Source organism: Tasmannia lanceolata, unplaced genomic scaffold (genome assembly GCF_043159265.1).
Source record: "Tasmannia lanceolata isolate RefF3 unplaced genomic scaffold, GAP_Taslan_0.1 ptg000016l, whole genome shotgun sequence".
Classification (NCBI taxonomy): Eukaryota; Viridiplantae; Streptophyta; class Magnoliopsida; order Canellales; family Winteraceae; genus Tasmannia; species Tasmannia lanceolata.
In genome coordinates this window covers 6,898,642-6,921,147 of record NW_027518693.1, presented here as the reverse complement: position 1 = coordinate 6,921,147, position 22,506 = coordinate 6,898,642, and the positions used below count along the sequence as shown (strand labels likewise).

Sequence of the window (22,506 nt, the reverse complement as noted above, 5' to 3'; positions counted from 1 at the left end):
TCCCATCCATCACATGATGTATTTGAGTACAATTGGAGGGAATGAGATTACTAGCAATGAAATGGTCTTGCAAGGCCACATAAAATGCCATAAAATCCCAAAAAAGAGTTGCTCCGTTTTATATTGGAAGGAGAAATATAATCTGTAAGGAGGTGATATGGCATACATGACAATGCATGGGAGAAAGTCACTTCCATGATCAATGGTAAAAGGGAAATTCTGGGTCATATATAGGGAAATGGGGTATGTACTTGAAATCAAGGTCGTCGATCTTGTTGAAGATCATAAGGGACCCAATGGATCCACTCTGGATCAATTTCAAGTCATTCTTCAATGAAAGAAAATTTGAACGTATTTTTGTACATTGGCACACATTTGGATCTAAGATGATGGCCCAATTAATAATATAGTTCAGCATGGAGCTTAAAAGTGACTTTTTTTTTAGGGATTTGCTAGGGACCATAGCAGAAAGTCATTTCGTGACTGGCTGCATGTTGCATGTGAGAGCAGCCACAGAGGCTCACTTTTAAGCTGATTTTGTCCTATTCATTTAATTCATATGAGGTGGCTTCTCTCACATGCAACAGCCAGTCGCAAAATACCTTTCTGCGATGGTCCCTAGAAAATCCCTTCTTTTCAACATTAATTTCCCATTAAAACGTAGTTAAGCTTGTGGGTGACTTCAACCATGTATTTTTCTAACATTAATTTTAGTCATTCTTAACAGGTCAATAGTAGATTTTATTGTAGTTAGACCACTTCTTTCTATGACTTCTGAAATTCGTACACTTCAATTCAAACTCAAAGGTACATGTTCAAACACCGCGTGTACTTCGTAATAGTTTAATACAATATTCTACAGAGCATGTCAGCTGCTGACCACAGACCACTCGCCTTTAAAAGGGCGTCCAAAACATAGAAACAGAGCACTCAGCTTCTTCCAAGTACAGAGATTCATCACCCATAAAAAAAAAAAAAGATAAGAGATTCATGGAGAACTTCGTGCAAAAGGTGAAGAGAGGATCTCTCAGCATCATTGAGGGTATCACAAGTTACAGATATGGCAAATATCAAAACAAAGGTAAGAAAATAAACACAGAAAACTAGACCTTTGTCTTCCTCTGCAAATGAAAAAGTATTTTAAATCATTTTTCTTGTGAATCTTGTTCAGGAAACATGGATGAAGCCAAGTTCAAATGTTCTGATACAGTGGTTTGCGTCGCAAGGGGTCCTACGGTGCCGGGCAAACCAAAAGGCTCTCCTCCTCAACACAACTAAAGGGATGATCATAATTTTTATTTCTTCTTCTTCTTCTTCTTCTTCTTCTATTTTGTAAGTTCTTTGATCTGTAATCTAGGCCTTTGTAAGTCTAGGCCTTGTATGGACAATCTAGAAATGAAGAGATGATATTCTACTTCCATGGTTTCATGGTTATTTTTTTTTTGAATGGCTAAGAATTGAATTAATAGCGAAAAGAAACACGAGGAGAACCCTGGTGATCAAGATGATCAAAGCAATATGGAGAAAAGGAGAAGCAAAAACCAAAAAAGCAAAAATAGAACGAAAAGAGTGAAAATAAAAAACTTCCAACTCCGCCCTTGAAACCCCTTCTAAAGCTAGACTATCGGCCTCACTATGTGCCAATCTTCTTACACGATGGCATGAAATAGAGGATCCCACCACCCATTTTGAGATCTCATTAATACACCAATCAAACCGCCAGGAATGGGCTTCACTTCCCTTCAACCATCTTATCATGTTCAAAGAGTCACCCTCTACTATGACCGTGCCTAGAAGCTCTTGATCAATCAACTTGATCCCTGGTATACCACTCTAATCTACGCCTCGTTGGATTCAGAGATCCCAATGGGGTCCGAATAGGCCCATGTCATATTTCCGCTTTCATCTCTAAGAAACCGCCTACTCTGGCTAGTCCCGGGTTCCCAAACTGGAGCCATCAAAATTCAACTTTAGGTAACCTCTTCTCGTGGCTTCCAATCCTTATTTATGGACGGCCTCATTTTCCTACTGTTTCGGACCCTTGCCAATCCTTGCAGAAGATCATGCCCCAATTTAAATGAAATTTTGGGCAGCGCTCTTACCCAAGTTATGGCTCGAGCGATAATCTTGACGAAGAGGAAGTGAGGGGCCTTCACTAAGCCTTCAAAAACTGCTCTATCGTTCTTCCCTTTCCATATAGAGCACCCATATCGTAGCTAATAATATCACCTTACAAAGGATTGTACGTCTTTTACGCCATGGGACTGAAGAACATCCTGTTATGATCTCTGATAAACTAGATGGAAAAACCCACGATATGCCAAACCTGCGTAGAAGATGTTAGTCCACATTTACTTGGCGGATTTGCAGTGAAGGAACATGTGGGCAACTATTTCTCCAACCCTCCACACATAGGCACAATGATCTACATATGCTGGTTACGGAGATAATCTAAAGTGAGGATCTTATCTAAGGCCGTCGTGCAACCAAAGGCACATACCATAGGGGATTAGACACATGCGAGACTACAGGATTAGACTCAATCAAGTTGTAGGATTCCGGGTCCAGCCAGAATTTCAACAAAAGGGTAATTCTAATTCCCAGCCCTCCAGTTTTGATTGGTCTACCCAAACCTCTTTACAACTCACCAAAACTATTGAGTAAGGTTTTTCTTTTCCCGTTTCTCTGCCCTTTCTCACCCTCTCCCCACTCATCCCCTCTCAATTGTCTCCTTCTCCCATCCTCCTTGGCCCTCTCCCATACTAATATTCCATGGAAAAAACTTTCACGGCTGCTAAACATGGCCTAAAACTAACTGAAATAGTGAAATGATATACAAACCCTCCTTGTTTTGATAATAACGCTCATCAGTTTATTAAAAAGTTCTTTTAATATTGGTGGTTAATAGCTTTTATGAGACTACAACCGCCTTTATTTCTTATGAGGAAAGTACAAAATGAAGAGAGGAGCATGTAGCACCATTATTAAAACAAGAAAGCATGACTAATGCAAAAAAAAAAAAAATGCATATTTTTACTAATATTTGCGGTTTAAAAATACAAAAGGCAATATTCAAGGGGAAGTGATATTCGCCCCTGGCCTTTTTTTAATTGGGACAGCCCCCTTCTACTGTATTTATGACTACTCTTTACACTAGAGAAGGTTGTCCCAAGTTAAAAAAGTGGCGATCGAATCTATCATTTCCCATTTTAAAGCTACATAGAAATTATTAAATTTTATATGGTTTTAAATATGGTGGACAATTTGGCAAGCAGTCCAAATTTCCCATTGTATATACCATGGATAAGGTGTGTAGCTTTCATTGTCTATAAAACGAATCTTAATGATTAAAATTTGTGCGCAGGGTTAGGTGATTTAAGTTGAATCATAACCCATTTTGATGAGATAATCTTGATTATAATTGTCCAGGGCTGTTGTCAGCAGGTGCTTACGTTAAAGCCCTGCTCGTTTTGGATTTTGAGAATTGATCTTGAGTCCAGAACTATTATTCTTTGTTTTGGATTTTGAGTCCAAAATTGAGGATGTGTTCGTTTGGGATTTTGAGATTCGATATTGAGTCCAAAACTGATCACCTCACTCAAAAATAAATACAATGTTGAGTTTCTGTATGTAGTTTAGGACACAAAATCAATTGTAAAGCCATTCAAAAAATAAAATCAATTCTCAAAATCCAAAACAAAAAAGGCAGGGCCTAAATGCAATTTTGATTTCAATAATTGGTTTTGGACTCAAAATAATTTGGGGCCGTTTGGATACCCAGATTCTTGAATCCAGGTTGTTAGTTTGGAAACAGTGTAAAACAGGATTCATGATCAAGCTGCTGCATGCTGTCCTGACAGTGTTTCTTAGATTTTAAGTAAGAAAACCAGGTTTTAGAAACCTCTCCCCCATCATGAGATTTCTAAAACCTAGTTTTCTTACTTAAAATCCAAGAAACGCTACCGGGGCAGCATACAACAGCCAGATCATGAACCCTGTTTTACACCGTACGTTTTCAAACTAAAAACCTGGATTCTAAAATTCGTGTATCCAAACGGCTCCGTCGCTATAAATAACTTTTCACGACCGTATATATTCCATGACACTTACATTTGGTCACAGAAAATAGATTTAATTTTAATTTAAAAATTTAAATTAGCCACAGAGTTTATTTGTGGCTATATGCAATAATTGGTGACGGATATGTAGCTGTCTCAAAATACGTCACCTAATACATATAGTGATGTGAGATAAAGTGACATGTATTTCTCGGTCGCTAAATGTATATAGTGGTGGATTTTGGTCCTTTACCGACATTTTGTTCATCGCCAATGAATGGATTTCTTATAAGCTAAATGATATATTCGACCCTTTTTTCTTTTTTTTACTTGGGAGAGCTCCCAAGGTGTGTTTATGACTTATGAGTTATAAGTACTCTTTTACACTAGAGGGGGCTGTCCCAAGTAAAAAAAGGGTGAATATATCATTTCCCTTGTAATTATAATTATAATGTTAGATGTTATGACTGTGTCATCGGGATAATTTTTTAGCAAGGGGCTATAAATCAAAGGGAGCTGATATTTACACCCCTTTTCATTCTGCGGACACCCGCATTTAAACCCCCTGACCGGCATTAATAGGTTGCAAGTTACAACAAAAAAGGGTACTTTTAAAATGACAAGAATGCCCTTTCAATAAAACCCCTGTTGCCCTCTCTCTCGCACCATCTGAATGACTAAATCTGTAAACCGCTGCTCCTCTCTCCAGAATCTGCTCGAATGCCAAATTCGCCTCCACAACCTCACATTTGCAATATCTATCCAAAAGTGCATTGTCAAGCATAAATTCTCTTCCAAATTTCATCACTTGAGCATGTAATTGTCTGCCAAATTCCAAAAGCACTACACCTGTACAAGCTCTTAAAAGTTAAAACACTCGTTAGTGTACCTTATTTGCTCAAAAACCACCCCCCTCATATGCTTAAAGAGATCAAGAGCTCCAACATCATTACTGTTCTTAGCAAATGTTCCTGTGATCAAACTCTAAGCGATTAAATCTCTCCATCTCACAATTATACTGCAACGGATCTATTGAATGGTCCTCAATCCATCCTTCTCCACAGTAGGATTAGTATAAGTTGAAATCATTGTGCTCCGAGAAACGGCATTACGATTCAGACATTTTTTCAAACAGTTGGCGACCTTCCTCTTTTAGACCTAACTTCATGTACATGTTCATGAGATTGTTGATTATAAAGGATTTTGGTTTGAACCCATGTGAGAAAAGGTGTTGATGGACGAGTTTCCCTTGTTCAATTGCACTATTTGGATGCAACATTTGATGAGTTCCCAGTAATGTGATCACGCCTGTGTGCATGAATTATGTGGTTTTGGAGGGATTTTATGGCGTTGATGGCCATGGGGAGGACCCTTGGGTGACAGAATTTTGTGAAGTCGTTGATCAAGGTAGAGGGAGCTTTGGGTTGATTGAAAGCGAGGAGAGTGTGAGAGAGGATAATCGAAAGTGCTTTGAAGGATTCCAGGAGACATCACATAGGGGATTGAGAGATTCTGAAATTTTATTTCTTTGTAGAGAGAGACCTTGAAGCTTTGCAGCGAGAGATGTGATGCAGAGGAGAAGCTGAGGGTTGCAGGATTTGGAAGCGCGAGAGAGATAGGAGGGGGTTCAGTTGAAAGGGCATTTTGGTCATGTTTGGAATAATTCTTTCATTGTAACTTGCAACCAATTTTAGGCGGTTTGAGAGTGTGAAAGCGGGTGTCCGCAGAATTAAGATGGGCGTAAATATCAGCTCCCTAAGCAAAACAGTTCGGATCATTAAAAAGTAGGCTCCACTGCCCTATAGTGTGGGCCCTACGCTTACCAATACTCCATAGAGCTCTAATATCATTTAAGGGGCTACTTGACTAACTGGCCCCATCAGATGTAGACGTGCTTCGAATGTTTGTTGGGACTTGAATCATTAAAAACTATTAAAATAATACTTATATATTTACCCTCCTTATTTGAGAAAAACACCACTCAAATTGGCTAACCAACTCACCTATTTTGAAAACCCAGGTGTTTTGATTGACATTGCTTGGGCAAAATGATATGTTGGGCGGAATATTTTATGGAATATCAGGCGAATTTTGAAACCGCCTGAGGAGGTGGTATTTTCAATTCGGGTCAGCTCTCCCTTTTTACCAATAAAAAAAAAAAAAAAAAAATTCTCCCCTTTTGATTCTCTCCCTCCCTGATATGTCTCTTTCTCAATTAAGGGAGAAATTATCTCTCAATGAGAAAATATCTCTCTCAAAATTTTGGAGAAATTTTTTCCCTTTTACCAATTTTCGATTCTAATGCTTACCAAACATTAGAATCGGAAATGATATTCCCTTTACTAGGGAATTGGAATTTGATTCCTCATTCCTATAATCCAAACCAAGGTTTGAAATTTCGGCCGAAATCCAAGGACCAAAACCAAAATTTCCGACATTTACCAAATTTCAGTCGAAATTTTTGCTAAAATATTAATCTTTTATTCTTTTACAAATTTCATCCAAAATTACCAAAATGTCGGCCGAAAAATATGACATTTCGTGAGTCTTTACCAAATTTTGGGATTTTCGGTTAAAATTTTGGTATCGGTTAACCCTGAAATTACCTCCGAAACCGAAATTTAAAACCTTGATCCAAACACACCTAAAGTTAATGCTGTTAGAGTTGGTGTTATTAAATCATTTATACTTCAACAACATGAGTGTGGTAAGAGAGATTTGAGAGGACGGTAAGTAAGGAGAGCATGAGATGGGCTAGTATACCAAAAAAATAAAATTCTCTATTTAAAATCGGAATATGTATGCTCTTCTCACTTACAGCTCCCTAAGGCCCTGTTCGTGTAAGATTATAAAAACCGATGATGAGTCATAGCTATGCCAATTATTGGACTCAAAACTATTGGACTCACATATAGGAGTAAAGCACTGTTTTGGTGCAGTGCAGGTCACAAGACCTATGCCAAATCGAGGCAAACTCTGACCACTAGATATGGCCCCCAAATAACAAGGTTCAAAATTAGCCAGAGCAAGCCTTAAATCTCTCTCTCTCTCTCTCTCTCTCTCTCACACACACATCTTTGACCCTCTCTTAACTCTTACCAATCCCATCGCATGCTCTGGTAACTTTACATCGTTGCAAAACATGCCCTAAACGTTAGAAGTCGGGTAGTGATAAATGCGCTCCTATTCATTACTTGCGACACCCAGCTGCAATGTATCTATGACTGCAGAGGGGCTGATGTACTTCACATGGGAAGGATTCAACCGACCTGATTACCACGTCCACTGCATCTGGGTGTTCAAAGTAATGAAAATGGCACATTTTTCATTTTACTAAAAGTCACCTAGAAAACAAAATGATGCAGCTGGAGCCCACCTGGAATCAAATTAATGGATCTGTCTCCGCGTGCAATGGCATGATATGTGGGACCCTTCTAAACGGAAATGAATTGGTGGACTGAGGACCACCATAAGCATTATTAATATAGTGTTGTCACTATTAGGGAGATAGTAGTGCGGCCCACCTGTTGTGAGGGACCGATATCGATACGACCATATTTTGATAATGGGGCGAATCCTGTAGTTAACTAGCTGCAAAGAGTTTTTGGGAAGGGAAATGATATCTTCCACCCTCTCCCTCCACCTAAACGGATAAAATAACACCCCCTGGACAGAGGTGCAACTCGGGCAGGCTCAACCCGGACCCGACGGGTTCAACCCCGAAAAAAGTTGAGTTGGGTTGAGTTCGGGTTCAGGTTGAGTTTTCTCAACCCGGGTTGAGTTCGGGTTGAGGGCTTGGGCAACCTGACTCGAGTGAACCTGACATTTTTAATAATTTTTTTTTACTTTTTAAAATCTCGGGTTGGGTTGTGTTGGGTTGAACTCAGGTCAGATCAGGTCGGGTTGGCAAAAAGGGTTCCTCGGGTCGGGTTGGATTGAACCTCGTTGGGTTGGACTCGGGTCAGGTTGGGTTCGGGTTGAGCAAACGGTTGCTCGGGTCGGATTCAGGTTGGCCTCAACCCAACCCAACCTGACCCGAGTTGCACCCCTACCCGGGAACAGTTTCTGTGGGAATGGTTCACTGTTTGTTTGAGGATAAATTCACCCCTGTATCAGTTTTCTTTGCCTTTAAAACTTAACTGACAACGTTGATGGGGATTTTATCCGTCCAGGGGGATATCATTTCCGTTGGGAATTGTAATAGCTTTTGACAACGGGCTAAAAAAGTATAAAACAATGTGCCATTATCAAAACACTGTCGTGCAGATTTCAGTCCCCTGCAATATGGGGCACCAGTCCTCTTTTCTGCCCATTTGTGCCTATAAAACGATGAGGCAAACTTTACCATCAGGATCAGTGATGGCGATCAATTCTAGGGTATATGTTTGTGCGTAGAAGACAATGACGTGACCCACATATATATTCCTGGCCTTATGTATCGAGAGAACTACAAAAATCAACAGCTCAGCTTTTGTTGGCTAACCACCCTCTTTCTTAGCATTTTGCAAGATGGAATGTCAAAGAAAGATTGATTTTTAGGATCTATCTTCTCAATAACTTTTTGGGCCCCACATGGATGTGATACAGTTGATGGGGTGTAAAAACACAGCAGCCTATTAGCTGCCGACACGTGGCTAGAGGAGGGCCCACCGCGGACCAGCCTATTAGCTGCCGACACATGTCTCGAGAGGGCCCACCGCAGACCCCGCGTCAGCAGGGGTAGTTTGGTAATTACACAGAGTAGGTGAGCTTGAACCTATAGCTGGTCGACACCTGTCTTTGAGCATTAACTCCCCAACTACCCCAATTTCTCCCTATAAAAGGGCCTTCAAAGCTCATAAATCAGGGTATTGAATTCTCACCCACCACTCTTAAAAACCCTCTTCACTCCGGCTCATACTGACTTGAGTGTCGAAGGGCCTGTCCGGAGTACACTCCGGGTCGGTCATTCTGACCTCGTTTGCTCCTGTGCAGAACACAGCTCATCCGGACTCTACTTCCCTCCAGCTCTGCTCTTACGTCACTGCCATATCTGTTAACCGATTTTGGGCCTAACAGATTGGCGCCATCCGTGGGACTCCAGAACTAAAAGCTGTTCAGATCCCTCACAAACAAAAATGGCAGGGCGCAAGAGCGCGCGCATCCCCACTGCACGGACTACCCAAGACGTGCTGCCCCGCAGGACCTGGAGCGGGCGAATTGCCTCGCTAGTAGTGGCGGCCTCCGCTACGACCGAGCAGAGCCTTGCTCACTCGGAGCACCTGAACCCCCTGCCCACTCCAGAGCAAGTTCAAGCTCTCTTCCAGCAAATGACGACTCTCGTCGAGCAGTACCAGCAGCTACTCCAGGCACCTCCCCAACCGCCTCCAGAAGCTCCACGACCTGCCCAAGAGAGGTCAGATGTCCACCGCGGGCAGTCATCGCGCCATGGTGAGGACCGAACTCACCGCTCCACCAGACAAGTCTGCCGCCAAGTTCATTAAAACTAGGGTACTCACTCCTTGGTTCGCCACGACTCGTCTCCGCAAAGACCGGGAGCCCACTCCTGGTCCGGGACCAGTCCGGATCAAAAGCCAAAGCTCCTTGGAAACCCAGTTCATTAAAACTAGGGTACTCGCTGCTTGGTTCGCCACGACTCGTCTCCGCAAAGACCGGGAGCCCACTCCTGGTCCGGGACCAGTTCGGAAGCAAAAACCAAAGCTCCTTGGAAACCCAGTTCATTAAAACTAGGGTACTCGCTGCTTGGTTCGCCACGACTCGTCTCCGCAAAGACCGGGAGCCCACTCCTGGTCCGGGACCAGTCCGGATGCAAAAACCAAAGCTCCTTGGAAACCCAGTTCATTAAAACTAGGGTACTCGCTGCTTGGTTCGCCACGACTCGTCTCCGCAAAGACCGGGAGCCCACTCCTGGTCCGGGACCAGTCCGGATGCAAAAACCAAAGCTCCTTTGAAACCCAGTCCACTAAAACTAGGGTACTCGACACTTGGTTCGCCACGACTCGTCTCCACAAAGACCGGGAGCCCACTCCTGGTCCGGGACCAGTCCGGATGCAAAAACCAAAGCTCCTTGGAAACCCAGTTCACTAAAACTAGGGTACTCGCTGCTTGGTTCGCCACGGCTCGTCTCCACAAAGATCGGAAGCGCACTTCTAGTCAGAAACGGGCCCTGGCAGAAAACCAAACCCTTGCAAAAACCCAAGTTCAATAAAACTTGGTCATCTCCAGCCGGACTGGATACGACGCGTCTCACGACAAAAATCAGTCAGGCCCAAGCCGGACTGGATACGACGCGTCTCGCTAGACGACAAAAATCAGTCCGGCCCAAGCCGGACTGGATACGACGCGTCTCGCTAGACGAAAAAAATCAGTCCGGCCCAAGCCGGACTGGATATGACGCGTCTCGCTACACGACAAAAAATCAATCCGGACTGCTCCAAAATCCGGACTGCTCCAAGCTCCAGATTGACAAAATCCGGACTGCTCCAAGCTCCGGACTGACAAAATCCGGACTGATAAGCTCCGGACTGCTCCAAAATCCGGACTGCTCCAAGCTCCGGATTGACAAAATCCGGACTGCTCCAAGCTCCGGACTGACAAAATCCGGACTGCTCCAAAATCCGGATTGCTCCAAGCTCCGGATTGACAAAATCCGGACTGATAAGCTCCGGACTGCTCCAAAATCCAGACTGATAAGCTCCGAACTGCTCTAAAATCCGGACTGATAAGCTCCGGACTGCTCCAAAAGCCGAACTGGGTATGGCGCAAAGCGCTACAGGACAAAATCCAGTTCATCTCAAGCCGAACTGGGTATGGCGCAAAGCGCTACAGGACAAAATCCAGTTCATCAAAAGCCGAACTGGGTATGGCGCAAAGCGCTACAGGACAAAATCCAGTTCATCAAAAGCCGAACTGGGTATGGCGCAAAGCGCTACAGGACAAAATCCAGTTCATCTAAAGCCGAACTGGATATGGCGCAAAGCGCTACAGGACAAAATCTAGTTCATCTCAAGCCGACCAGGACTCGGTGAGATTCGCTACAAGACAAAATTCAATTTCGTCTTTTAGCTGATTGCGCTATATTCAGTTCATCTCAATCCGAACTGGATATAGCGCAAAGCGCTGCAGGACAAAATCCGGACTGATAAGCTCCGGACTGCTCCAAGCTCCGGACTGACAAAATCCGGACTGATAAGCTCCGGACTGCTCCAAAATCCGGACTGCTCTAAGCTCCGGATTGACAAAATCCGGACTGCTCCAAGCTCTGGACTAACAAAATCCGGACTGCTCCAAGCTCCGGACTGACAAAATCCAGACTGATAAGCTCCGTACTGCTCCAAAATCCGGACTGCTCTAAGCTCCGGATTGACAAAATCCGGACTGCTCCAAGCTCCGGACTGACAAAATCCGGACTGATAAGCTCCGGACTGCTCCAAAATCCGGACTGCTCTAAGCTCCGGATTGACAAAATCCGGACTGCTCCAAGCTCCGGACTGACAAAATCCGGACTGCTCCAAGCTCCGGACTGATAAAATCGGGACTGATAAGCTCTGGACTGCTCCAAAATCCGGACTGCTCTAAGCTCCCGATTGACAAAATCCGGACTGCTCCAAGCTCCGGATTGACAAAATCCGGACTGCTCCAAGCTCCGGACTGACAAAATCCGGACTGATAAGCTCCGGACTGCTCCAAAATTCGGACTGCTCTGAGCTCCGGATTGACAAAATCCGGACTGCTCCAAGCTCCGGATTGACAAAATCCGGACTGCTCCAAGCTCTGGACTGACAAAATCCGGACTGATAAGCTCCGGACTGCTCCAAAATCCGGACTGCTCCAAGCTCCGGATTGACAAAATCCGGACTGATAAGCTCCGGACTGCTCCAAAAGCCGAACTGGGTATGGCGCAAAGCGCTACAGGACAAAATCCAGTTCATCTCAAGCCGAACTGGGTATGGCGCAAAGCGCTACAGGACAAAATCCAGTTCATCAAAAGCCGAACTGGGTATGGCACAAAGCGCTACAGGACAAAATCCAGTTCATCTCAAGCCGAACTGGGTATGGCGCAAAGCGCTACAGGACAAAATCTAGTTCATCAAAAGCCGAACTGGGTATGGCGCAAAGCGCTACAGGACAAAATCCAGTTCATCTAAAGCCGAACTGGATATGGCGCAAAGCGCTACAGGACAAAATCCAGTTCATCTCAAGCCGATCAGGACTCGGTGAGATTCGCTACAAGACAAAATTCAATTTCATCTTTTAGCTGATTGCGCTATATTCAGTTCATTTCAATCCGAACTGGATATAGCGCAAAGCGCTGCAGGACAAAATCCGGACTGATAAGCTCCGGACTGCTCCAAAATCCGGACTGCTCCAAGCTCCGGATTGACAAAATCCGGACTGCTCCAAGCTCCGGACTGACAAAATCCGGACTGATAAGCTCCGGACTGCTCCAAAATCCGGACTGCTCTAAGCTCCGGAGTGACAAAATCCGGACTGCTCCAAGCTCCGGAATGACAAAATCCGGACTGCTCCAAGCTCCGGACTGACAAAATCCGGACTGATAAGCTCCAGACTGCTCCAAAATCCGGACTGCTCCAAGCTCCGGATTGACAAAATCTGGACTGCTCCAAGCTCCGGACTGACAAAATCCTAAGCTCCGGACTGCTCCAAAATCCGGACTGCTCCAAGCTCCGGACTGACAAAATCCGGACTGATAAGCTTCGGACTGCTCCAAAATCCGGACTGCTCCAAGCTCCGGATTGAAAAAATCCGGACTGATAAGCTCCGGACTGCTCCAAAATCCGGACGGCTCTAAGCTCCGGATTGACAAAATCCGGACTGCTCCAAGCTCCGGATTGACAAAATCCGGACTGCTCCAAGCTCCGGGCTGACAAAATCCGGACTGATAAGCTCCGGACTGCCCCAATTTCCGGACTGCTCCAAGTTCCGAACTGCTTCAATATCCGGACTGCTCCAAGTTCCGGACTGCTCCAAATTCCGGACTGCCCCACAGGCCGGACCCCGGCCGCCACCAACCAGAAGATGTACTCACCACATTTCCCCAAGTCACCATAATAACTTGGAGAACTTGGGGAGCAACTGATGGGGTGTAAAAACACAGCTGCCTATTAGCTGCCGACACGTGGCTAGAGGAGGGCCCACCGCGGACCAGCCTATTAGTTGCCGACACATGTCTCGAGAGGGGCCCACCGCAGACCCCGCGTCAGCAGGGGTAGTTTGGTAATTACACAGAGTAGGTGAGCTTGAACCTATAGCTGGTCGACACCTGGCTTGGAGCATTAACTCCCCAACTACCCCAATTTCTCCCTATAAAAGGGCCTTCAAAGCTCATAAATCAGGGTATTGAATTCTCACCCACCACTCTTAAAAACACCCTCTTCACTCCGGCTCATACTGACTTGAGTGTCGAAGGGCCTGTCCGGAGTACACTCCGGGTCGGTCATTCTGACCTCGTTTGCTCCTGTGCAGAACACAACTCATCCGGACTCTACTTCCCTCCAGCTCGGCTCTTACGTCACTGCCATATCTGTTAACCGATTTTGGGCCTAACAACAGTTATAGCATCTGTTGATTCATTAGACAACTTGGGGAGCAACTGATGGGGTGTAAAAACACAGCTGCCTATTAGCTGCCGACACGTGGCTAGAGGAGGGCCCACCGCGGACCAGCCTATTAGCTGCAGACACATGTCTCGAGAGGGGCCCACCGCAGACCCCGCGTCAGCAGCGGTAGTTTGGTAATCACACAGAGTAGGTGAGCTTGAACCTATAGCTGGTCGACACCTGGCTTGGAGCATTAACTCCCCAACTACCCCAATTTCTCCCTATAAAAGGGCCTTCAAAGCTCATAAATCAGGGTATTGAATTCTCACCCACCACTCTTAAAAACACCCTCTTCACTCCGGCTCATACTGACTTGAGTGTCGAAGGGCCTGTCCGGAGTACACTCCGGGTCGGTCATTCTGACCTCGTTTGCTCCTGTGCAGAACACAGCTCATCCGGACTCTACTTCCCTCCAGCTCGGCTCTTACGTCACTGCCATATCTGTTAACCGATTTTGGGCCTAACAACAGTTATAGCATCTGTTGATTCATTAGACAACCAAGCGTGGGGTTCGGTCCTTTGACTGCGCGTTGATTGGATGATCTTGCCCCCTTTGAGATATTAATTTAGCATTGCTGCATTGGATCTGGACCCTCTGGGTTGTGTCATGATGGTCTTGTCATGGTGGGGTCCGGTCCGTTGACTGCGCCTTGATTGGATGATCTTGCTCATTTAATCCAAAATGAGCTAATCACAATCCACCCCCCACAAACATATGTAAAGAAACACATATAAGATGCACATGAAACTAATGGGGTTCGTCAGAGGGGCTTATAGGTGCGAATAAGATATGGATTCCACTATGTGTACAACAGTTTCAATTATTGTTAGAATATGTGAGATCCACCGTTGGATTAGATGTAGATCTCACCGTTAGATCTTCTTGTGGGAGATTAGGCAAGTTGGTTAATGAGGCAACCCACTAGAATAGGCAGCTAGATTTAATTAGTAAGTAGATTAGATTAGAATATTCCATCATTATCTCTTTCCATAATCTGCTTGATCTCTTTCTATGTTTATCATGTATGTGCTCAATATAAGCACACCTTGAGCTCTATTGTAAATCATTTCAAATTTAGTGAAATCTTCTCTAAATATAACATTATTGTTGAAAAAACATAACGATTACAATGATTTCAGACCAATCAATCTAGAACCATATCAATCTTTCAAAATCCTTCCCTGTAGTCTTCTTCTAAACATCTTATGTTTCCCACGCTAAAGCACTCCTCAGTCTCAATCTCAATCTCCCAACCACTCATCACCACTCCACAAGGTACAAAATTTCTGAAACCTAAGCGTATTCTCTTATTCAAAATTAAAAGACTAGCAGATTGAACTCACTACTTACATGAGAAAGAAGAGCTGAGCCCAAGCATTTGGAATCGGAATACAGATGGGGGCCTACATGTGTAGTCTATAGTCACAAAAATCTCTCAGTGATTGAAAAGGGCAATGACACCCTTTTTTCTTCCTTGGGTCTCCCATTTGTAGCGTATAGTCATAAATGCACCAGAAGAGGCTGGCCCAAGGATTTTGATAAATGGGTGTATTTATGACTACTCTTTTACACTACAAGTGGGTGGACCAAGGAACGAAAGGGCGTGAATACATCATTTCCAATCTGGAACATTTGTCTGCAGAGGTGACTAGAAGGATGGTAATGGTTTTAAATTCGGTGGGGACCGAAACCGGTATTTGGTGAAATTAAATATTTTGCCATTTACCAAATTTCGGCTGAAATTTCGGGAGAAAATGCAATTTTTATTTAAAAAAAGAAAACGTTACAAAATTTCGGAATTTCGGTCCAAAATTTCTTCGAACGGGAGTACTAGAGTTCGACCGAAATTTCGGTTTTCCGAATGCCCAAAACGTTACCGAAACAAAAAATTTAAACCATGAGTCTAACTCCACGTGCTAGTTCCTGAGCGAATGAATTGCTAGAGTGTGTGTGCCTACGATAGCCCATCGAACATTTATTTAGGGAAATGATATATCCGCCCCCTTTTCTTCCTTGGGACACCCAGAAATAGTAGTCAAGATTCATGAATACGAGGCTTCACGGAGTGTAAGCCCGTATAGGCCAGTATTTTTCATAAAGTACTATACGGCCTACAACAATAGGATTTGATTGGCAACAACAAAAATAGGTCGTGCCCCAAAAATCATTTCCATAGGATGAATGTAACCCTCCAATCTATAGAGGTACCCATAATTTGCAGTTTCTCCATAGATCGGAGGACTAAGATCGTCCTATGCAAATGATTTTTGGAGCACCGTACAATATTTTTAAAAAAAAATACCGGACTAAGTGGGCTTACACCATATAAAATCTTGTATTTATGACTACGAATATATCATTTCCCATCTAGAACACTCTTTCTATGGAGGTGACTAGAAGGTTAGGTAGTCTAACTCCTTGTTCTAAGGTAAACGATATATGGACCCCATCGTCTTCTATGGGCCACTCAAAAAGAGAAGTCCTATAAATCATAATTGATAAATGCACAACAAGGGGTGGATGAGGAAGAAAAGGGGGTGAATATATCATTTCCCTTTCTTCATTGGAGAAAGGTGCACGAGCGTAACAAAAAACCGACACGTAGCTTGTTACGACCCACCTCACACGTTACAAGTCCAAGTTTCTTCCAGTGACGTGGTTTCCCAATTACCGCGGAAAAGCCAACGAAGTCTCCATAACACAATAACATATCTCTCTCTCTCGCTCTCTCTGTTCCAATGGCAGCTACAACTCGGGCGATTTTCTGCGAGTTGCAGGGGGGCTCGAAGAGAGATTCGGCGATTCCGAGGCTCAGATCGGCTGATTCTGAAACTCAGAGTGCGAAGATCTTACTTCAGCCTCGCCTTTGTACTCTGAGATCGTACGGCTCAGGACGCGACGATCTGGTCCGGACCCGGAGAGATGCTGACGTGTCTCCCTTCCTCGCTTCGCTCTCCGATTACATCGAAAACTCGAGGAAAACCCAGGATTTTGAGATTTTCTCCGGCCGTCTTGCTATGGTACGCCGTTTTCTTTTTTTGCTTCGCTTCCGATTTTGCTAACGTGCGCCCTTTTTGCTGAGGCAAATTGATCTCAGCCGTCGGATTTTAGGCTTCTACCACATCATCGGTTATAACGTATAACCAGTTTTTTCTTGGGGTTTTTTGTTATAACTTATATAATTCGTAATTAACCCAAAGAAGAAATTCGGGAAAGAGAGGGGTGGAAGTTACCAAAACTAGGGTGTGCGAGTGTTAAGTTTTTTCTTTTATTTGGAGAGTTGGTAGGAAAACTTTTCCAAAGGTGAAGACGAATTATTTTATAGATGGACCCCACTTCCTTGGGCCACTCCATATTGACTTCGGTCCCACCCTCATCAGATGATTCTAGACGGTTGATGAAGCATGATAAAAACAAGATGTGTGTTTAACCCGTTGGATTGAGATTGTATCTCCGTTTGGCACCAGACCATTGACTGTGACGATCTCACTGTCATGGTTGTTTTTTGTCCTTTCCACCCTCTCTTTTACTTAAGATATTTTTAGGGAAGGGATATCAGCACAACAATGTTTTAATAATTGTACATACCAGCTTTTCTTCTTTTGTTTTTTTAATTGCCTTTTGACAACTTTTTGGGAACTGTAAATTAATAACTTTTTCACAGCTCTTTAAATACTAAAAAACAAGATACGTTAGTGAACATATCAAAACATGGTTGTGCTGATATCATTTCTCTATTTTTATTATTTGGTGATTCTAATTAAGAGAGATTGATGGGAACAAAACAATATTTTGGACAAGAAATTAGGGAGATGATTTTTTCGCCCCCCCCCCATCCCCCCTAGGATTATGCGCCCCCCCCTTTTCACGTGAATTGTGTGCAGACTTTGACGTCAAATCACGTGAACAGGAGCGCATAATCCTACAGGGGGCGATAAAATCGTCGCCCAAAAAATAATGTTAATATTCTTACATAACATCTTTCTATTACAAAGACAGCAGTATATTTTGTACAAATAGATTGGGAAATGATTCCCCCCCCCCCCAGGATTATGCGCCCCACTTTTCACTTGAATTGTGGGCAGACTTTGACGCTCTTTGACGTCAAATCACGTGAACAGTGGGCGCATAATCCTACAGGGGGCGATAAAATCATCGCCCAAAAAATAAAGTTAATATTCTTACAAAGGGATTAAATTTTTAATAATTCTATATGGATCTTAATGGCTGAGAATGTCAAATTCCCGGGGAAAGCTCTCCCCCAGAATATGCATGGGAGTCGGAGAAAGTGGCGTTTCAACTGCAAAGAAATCGACCAAAGTTCTTTCTTAGATATTAGATCGTTTTTTGGACAATCGGTGGACCATATTTCTCCAGCCAGACTCTCATTTCTAGTAAGATATAACCTTAATGACAAAGAATTGTATTAATATAGAAAAGAACACGGGAGAGCCATTGACAATAAGGGAGATGAAGTCCCCTTTGTTATATGTTTTATTGTTGACAATGAATTGATTTATAGATACAAAAGGGTCCCAAAATGGAGAGAATGCAAGATTACAATGAGTTACAATGCTATGGTAGGGGAAACTCAACCCAATTTAAGCCTTTGTACCAAACTAGTTGGGGTGGCTGATGAATCCTTCAGAAAATTTTCATGAAGAAGGTGAAAGGATCTACCCGGCTCAAATTGACTAAATTTACTCTTGACACTAGTTGGGTTCGTCTACACAGATCATTTTCTTCCATTCTATCATATCCAAGATCATGTTCTGTGTAATGTTCCTAGCCCTCAAGTCTTTCCTCACTGTCTCTATCAAAGTTGTTTTCGATTTGCCCCTACCTCTTTTTACTCTATCAACTTGGCACAAGTCACTTCTTCTCATTAGAGCATCCAAAGGCCTACATTGGATATGCCCAAACCATCTTAACGGTGTTCTCTCATCTTCTCCTCAATTAGTGCCACCCCCCTTTTAATGTATGTCTTCATTTTTAATTTGATCTAAGCTTGTGTGACCACACCTCCATCTAAGCATTCGCATCTCTGCTACACTCATCTTATGCATATGCCGCTTCTTGGTGGCGCAACATTTTGAGCCGTATAGCATGGGGCTGGTCTCACAGCTGTCTTCTATGATAGGGGAAAGAATATAAAATTTCAATGACATGATTTTGGCAACCGAAAATAATAGGCAATGACTTCCCTAAATAGTGTATTTTTTTAATAGCCCCAATGATCGAGGTGATCAAATACAAAACAGAAAAAGGGGGGGAAAGAACAAACACAACACAAAATCCACTCACAGGGGGAGGAAATCAAAGGTTTCCAACTCTACACTCGAGCCACCCTCCCTAACTTCTCTATCTGCCTCACTATTCGCTGACCTTCTTACATGATGAAATGTGTTGGAGGTGCCTTCCACTCTATCCAAGATCTCATCAATCCAATGTGCAAACTTCCAAGGCTGGGGAGAGCTTTCCTTTAACGATTTTATCACATTCAGGGAATCACCCTCTACTATGACCTTATCAAGAATATTCTAATCTAATATCCCGATTCCTTATGAACCGCTCTTATCTTCGTCTCATTGGAGTTCACAATTCCAATGGGACTTGAGAAAACCCATATCATTGCGCCACTATGGAGCCTCTTGGCCCTCTACCACATCAATTTTGTCTTGGAAAACCTCTTTCAATGGAGCCTCTCCACATCACGTGAGGAACCAAAACTTAATTCATTCCCCACAATATGCCCTAAACCTAACACCTTCATTGAATTTATTCGTTTGGTTTATAATACTCCTCCATGTTGGAATTTATCATCTAATACCCATTTCCTTGGTAATGCTCCATGCTTCCGTTCAATTACTTTAACCCATGGGTGGTGATTTTCTTCCCTAAACCTCCATAGCCATTTGCCTAAGAGTGTAATATTAAAATCTTTTATCTCTGATATCAACGCACCTGCCTTGCTTGGTTTGCATACCTATTTCCAACACAACAAATGCATCTTCTTCTTGTATACGACACTCATTGGGCATTTGAACCCCGATAGTTGGTAAACTGGGATATTCGCCAGGATTGCCTTGATTATTGTTATTCTCCCTCCTAAAGAATCCAAATTTTGCTTCCAAGTATCCCATCTTCTTTCCACCCTTTTTACGATTTGGTTCCACTGATTTTTTTGTGGTCTTCCCGTCCTAGCGGAAGGCCAAGGTAAGATGAAGGGAAGTAGTCTACTGTGCACCCCAATACCGCGGCCAATTCCTCTAGCTCCTCCAGGGAGAGATGAGAGCCAAGCATCTGTGATTTATGAAAGTTTGACCTTTTTCCTGTCACTGCCTCATAACATCTCAGGATGGCCTTGAGCTTGATCACCTTTTTCACTTCTAATGAGCTAAAGATCAAGGTATCATCTGCAAACTGAAGATGGGATACGTCGACACCTTGAATTCCAATCCCGAGTCCTTCAATCAACCCCAGAGCCTCACCATTATCAATCAATCTACTGTATGTCTCTGCCACAATCACAAATAGGAAAGGAGATAGCAGGTCACCCTTCCTTTTTCCTCTCGTTGATTTGAAGAATCCATTTGGGGAGCCGTTAACCAACACTAAGAACCACGCCGATGACACACATATCTGAATCCACCCTCTCCATCTTCCTCCAAAGCCCATTCTTTGCAGTAAATAATTCAACCAATCTTATCCACCCTATCACATGCCCCCCCCCCCCCCCCCTCTCTTTAAGTTAAAATCCAACACTTCTTTAGTGATCACTGCGTAGTCTAGGATTTGTCGCCCCCAACAATTGTTCACTGGTTGGTTGAGATTATAGATGGTAGTACCTTCTTTAACCTCTCCGCCAACACCTTAGCCAATATCTTATATAGGCACCCCACTAGACTTATTAGTCGGAAATCCCCAATATCTATTGTTTCCTTTGCTTTTGATATCAATGCAAAATAAGTTGCTCTCAAGCCTATCAAAGATGAAAGAACTCCCTGAAGAATTTGTGGATGTTTGACTTGATGAAGTCCCAGCAACTTTGGAAGAATGCTAGACAAAATATGTCCGGTCTCGACATTCTATCCCTCCCTAGTGCAAAAATAGCCATGCTAATGTCCTCCTTAAATGGTTTTTCAAGGTTCTCCTTCTCCCTGGCTTCTTATACATTGATGGCATTGTGGCTTCTAATACATTGATGGCATTGTCTGGTTTAGGGCACATCACCCCTTTCGTGGAATACAATTCCTCATAAAATGAATCCAACTCCTTCACTATCCTGGTTCTATCCTCTACTCTCCTTCCATTCACATGTATTGCAGTAATATGGTTTCCACACCTCATCGCCCTTGCAATCACATGAAAGTACGTCGTATTTTTGTCACCTTCCCTAAGCTATCTCACTCTAGACCTCTGCCTCCAAGCAATGTCCTCATGTAACACCATTTGTGTTCCACTTCCAACCCTCTCATCTCGTCAACCTCCTCCATGCTCACTATACCCCTTGCATCGTTTCTAGTGGTTTGATTCTTGCCATCAACCTTCCCTTCTTTTCTGCCCCCTCTTCGTCTGTCCATGTTCCATTCTTTTAACTAATGTTTAATGTACCGTAGTTTGTTCCCTATCGTGGAGAGCGGACCCATAGAACTTACCACCACATCCTAAAAATTTGATCATTAGCATTGATTACACAGCCGTTCTCTTATTTCTATTGTATTAACAAGATCATCATTATTATTAGGCTCAGTTCGTTTGAGATTGTGACAACGACAACCGATTGAGAGCCTCGACCGATTATTGGACTTGAAATATTATTATCTAAACATAAAACTTTAATCCATAATGTTCACACTATATTCCAATTTTGTCAAAAAAAGTAGCAAAGTAATTTTTATTAAAATTTCTTCCTGCACAGGTTGTATTCGCCGGAGCCATGACTGTGGAGGTGGTGACTGGAAATTCCTTGTTCAGAAAGATGGATTTGCAAGGAATTGCTGAAGCAGGAGGAGTGTGCCTTGGTGCTATAATCTGCGCCGCTGCTTTTGCCTGGTTTTCGAGTGCTCGAACCCGAGTGGGTCGAATCTTCACCTTGGGCTGCAACACGTTTGTCGACTCCCTTATCGACAATCTCATCGATGGTTTGTTCTACGAAAATGAGCTCAGTGATTGGTCAGATGAACTGTAAAAAACACTTACTCATCTTGGTGGTAAAGAGAGGGAACATGATGTACAATTAGCCAAAGAATCTCTTCTGGAATGCTTATCTACTCTTCTCCCGAGCAAGGAAGACTAAGCATTATATACAAATAGCTAAGGAAACTCAAGTTGGAAGCTTTGAGACCCACCTCGTTCACCTTAAGGACAGTGAGCTCTCCATCTGGAAAGATGTATAAATAGCTAAGAAAATTCCTTTTGGAGGCTTTGAGGGATGCTTGTATCTATGTATGTACCTAGGCACTTATACGAACATAACACATTAACACATTAGCATTGTGTCTTGCTTGTATCTTGTAATTTTCTTTGCATTAATCTCTTGGAACACTCGCAACTGCAATGAGCAAGGCATCAAATGCTTAAAACAGCATCAAAATCCACAAAAGCAAAAGAAGAAACGGGATATGACAGTTGTTTGTAGAGGGGAGAATGGATAATTTTGTAGCCTTTTTGGCATCCATGAATTCTTTTCCCATAAAATATTAGTTCACTCCAATGTTGAGGATGGGCAGGAGAGGGAGAGGCTTGAGTGATGAGATGGTGAGAAGTAGCTAAAAGATAGTTAAAAAAAAAAAAAAAAAAAACGTTTTGATTAGGGAGAGGGGAT

The 22,506-nt window shown here is 43.2% G+C and overlaps 1 protein-coding gene and 1 long non-coding RNA gene across 2 annotated transcripts; both read left to right on the top strand.

Moving 5' to 3' along the window:
• Positions 1-947: 947 nt before the first annotated feature.
• Positions 948-1,416, top strand: LOC143848765 (uncharacterized). Its single transcript, XR_013235466.1, has 2 exons — positions 948-1,081; positions 1,172-1,416. It is a non-coding gene; the product is annotated as an uncharacterized LOC143848765 (long non-coding RNA).
• A 14,911-nt stretch (positions 1,417-16,327) lies between these two features.
• On the top strand, positions 16,328-22,226 carry SEP2 (stress enhanced protein 2). Its single transcript, XM_077357508.1, has 2 exons — positions 16,328-16,699; positions 21,601-22,226. Exons 1-2 carry the CDS (start codon positions 16,418-16,420, stop codon positions 21,868-21,870), a joined length of 552 nt encoding a protein of 183 aa, XP_077213623.1. The 5' UTR covers positions 16,328-16,417; the 3' UTR covers positions 21,871-22,226.
• The last annotated feature ends 280 nt before the right edge of the window (positions 22,227-22,506 follow it).